This window comes from Poecilia latipinna, unplaced genomic scaffold (assembly GCF_001443285.1).
Source record: "Poecilia latipinna isolate Pla-1442-1.1 unplaced genomic scaffold, P_latipinna-1.0 Scaffold445, whole genome shotgun sequence".
Classification (NCBI taxonomy): Eukaryota; Metazoa; Chordata; class Actinopteri; order Cyprinodontiformes; family Poeciliidae; genus Poecilia; species Poecilia latipinna.
This window is the reverse complement of record NW_015113061.1, coordinates 227,888-230,432: the sequence shown is the minus strand read 5'-3', so window position 1 is coordinate 230,432 and position 2,545 is coordinate 227,888. Positions and strand designations below refer to the sequence as shown.

At 42.6% G+C, this 2,545-nt stretch overlaps 1 protein-coding gene across 2 annotated transcripts in view; it reads right to left on the bottom strand.

Annotated features, from left to right (window-relative positions):
* The window catches only part of LOC106951189 (uncharacterized), a 26,919-nt gene that overhangs the window by 17,690 nt on the left and 6,684 nt on the right, over nt 1-2,545 (bottom strand). For both annotated transcript variants that reach the window (XM_015038570.1, XM_015038571.1), the window contains exon 2: nt 2,009-2,458. In XM_015038570.1, coding sequence (XP_014894056.1) covers nt 2,009-2,458 — 450 coding nt within the window. The remainder of the gene's footprint in view (nt 1-2,008; nt 2,459-2,545) is intronic.

Genomic DNA, 2,545 nt, shown 5'->3' with positions numbered 1-2,545 from the left:
TTTTTATCCAGATGGCTTCCCCCCTTGCAATGACACGGCGCCCCCTCTAGGGGGCGCACCCCACAGTTTGGGAACCTCTGGTGTAGGAGTTAAAACCGCATCTAGTTTCATGGCGAAAAGGTGAACTTTGACCCCAGGAAACCCCCGATTAGCAGGCACGAAAAACGCAAACCTTTGATAGCTTTTAATCGGCCATGCCTTATAGAAATCCATAGGAGGAGTTCGATCAAACGGCTGTAAACGGCCAAAATGGGGTCAAAATCGGAACTTCAATCCAAAGTGTCCGACTTCCTGTGATACTTGCACTATGACATTAATTGTAAATTCTGAGCGTCTTGGCAGCTCTACAAGTGTATCAAATGTCAAGTCTGTACAATGAAGTAAGGCATTGGGAAAGGGTCTGTTGAAAGTTGCTAGGTGGCACTGTTGAGTCGTTTCTTTTGCGATTTTAGCTAAGACCTTAAAATACTAAATTTTCACGCAGACTTGACGCGTCTGCCAAGTTTGGTGAGTTTTTGAATATGATAAAGCCCCCAAAAAGCCAATTTATTTGGCGGAAGCATAATAATAAACAGTATGAAAACAATAGGCCTTCGCAGCGCTTAGCTGCTCAGGCCTAATTAAAAAAAGGACTCTTTACAAAATACAGTAAGAACAGGTTCGTGACATCCAGCTAGACTCGATCAACGTCTTACACCAAAATAATAACAAAATGGCTGACTCTAAATCAATCAACTGTTGAATTCTAAGCAGCCCCATTTCGCCGGCCCAATTGGAACCACAGCTCTTGTGGTTCCAAGGAGCCGGGTCGGAAGTTCTAATGCAAAAACGGTCGACCCTACTTTGAACCCGTGCCGTGCCGTTCCGTTCCTTGCAGTGCAAAAAGTGCTCAAGTTTCTTCGCTGGCCTGGAACGCCTTGGGATTCCCCCAGAGGACCTGGAACAAGTGGCTGGGGAAAGGGAAGTCTGGGCCGCCTTACTTAGGTTGCTGCCCCCACGATCCGACCCCGGATAAACGGAAGAAAATGGATGGATTAGTGATGGGCTATCTGAATCCAGGCTTCGAGGCGAGTACCGAGTAAAAAGGGGGGCATGTCCGATGAAGCCCCGCTTCAAGGCTTGTGTCATCTTGCTGAAAACCACTTAACTGGTAACAAACGAGGCCTCGCATTGAATGGGTCTCTTAACTGCTTCATTTTGCGTGTCGGTTTTCAAAATAAAAGCGCAATGAGCCTTGCTGTGTCATGTGTTGTTGTCCATTTGGTCACGCATCAGAGGATATTTGTCTTCAGTGGCCAAATAAAATGAACATTGACCAACATATTCGATGTGTATTGATGGCACTCATAAAAATGTTTGTTACTGGTTTTCTCAATTGTAGATTATGTTGTTTTTTAATAACTATATTGTGATTTTATGATGTAAATCTCTTTGAACTGCATTGTTGCTGAAACGTGCTGAAACTTGATTGACTGAAATGGAGCCAGCAAGAGGAAAATCTGACATCTGGGAATATTTGAGATTATCCTCACAATAAAATTCTTCTTAGATAACAATAATTAACCCCTCCACCTCCCAATTTCTCACCTTCTGCAAAGTTCCACTATTATTTGTAGTCTGATTAGGAAAGATATATCAGTGTTGCACAGCAGAAACAGATTTAGTGCTGTTACAGAACTAAAATTCAACATGTAGCCACATATAAGGGATGAAAGCCAACTAGAAATCCATACAAAAGTGAACGCCCAAACACTCCGAAGACATTAAACATCAAATGTCTTTATTGTCCGTCGATGACATAAAAGAAAACCCAACACAACCACTGACGTTCAACATCTGGAATACTCATCTATGTGAATAAAGACTCAATGTGTGAATATAACACTGAAGAAAACTCACAAATTGATATCACCGTGATGATGCCGTTTATGAATATTGAAGACTTGTAGTCAGAAACTAAAAGGTTATTGCATAATTAAACAAGTAAAGTGAAATAAAGTGACTGTACCTGAGCTGTGAGATAAAAGGCAGAAACTGCAGGAAACTCCTCACTTCACTCTCTCCATGTGAGCAGTCTGTCAGCTCCACTGGTTTCTTCTCTGGTTGGAGTTTCATCACTTCCGGGAGGATGGAGGTCTTTCTCTCTGAGAGCTTTATGGTCCAGACTTTAGGAGCTGCTGACTGGAAAACTGACTGTAATGATGGAAGGAGACTCAGACCTGATTTAGTCTCTCTGTCCTTCATCTGGGAGTACAGATCCAGGAAGAAGTCTCTCTGATACATGACATAATCATCATCAATGTATTCGTCCCAAATGGGAAATGTTTCATATCTACACACTGAGGCTAACATCTCCAGCATCTTCTCTCCTGTCTGCTGTTCTCTCTCTGCTGCTGCACAGAACAGATTCACTAAAAACCTGGATTGTTCATGAAGATCTGAGCTCTGATGATCAAACCTGGAACAACAAGAAGGAAACATTTAGTGATGATTTGATCTGAGCTGCATAAACACAACCACACACTACTGATGGACTCAGCAGTGT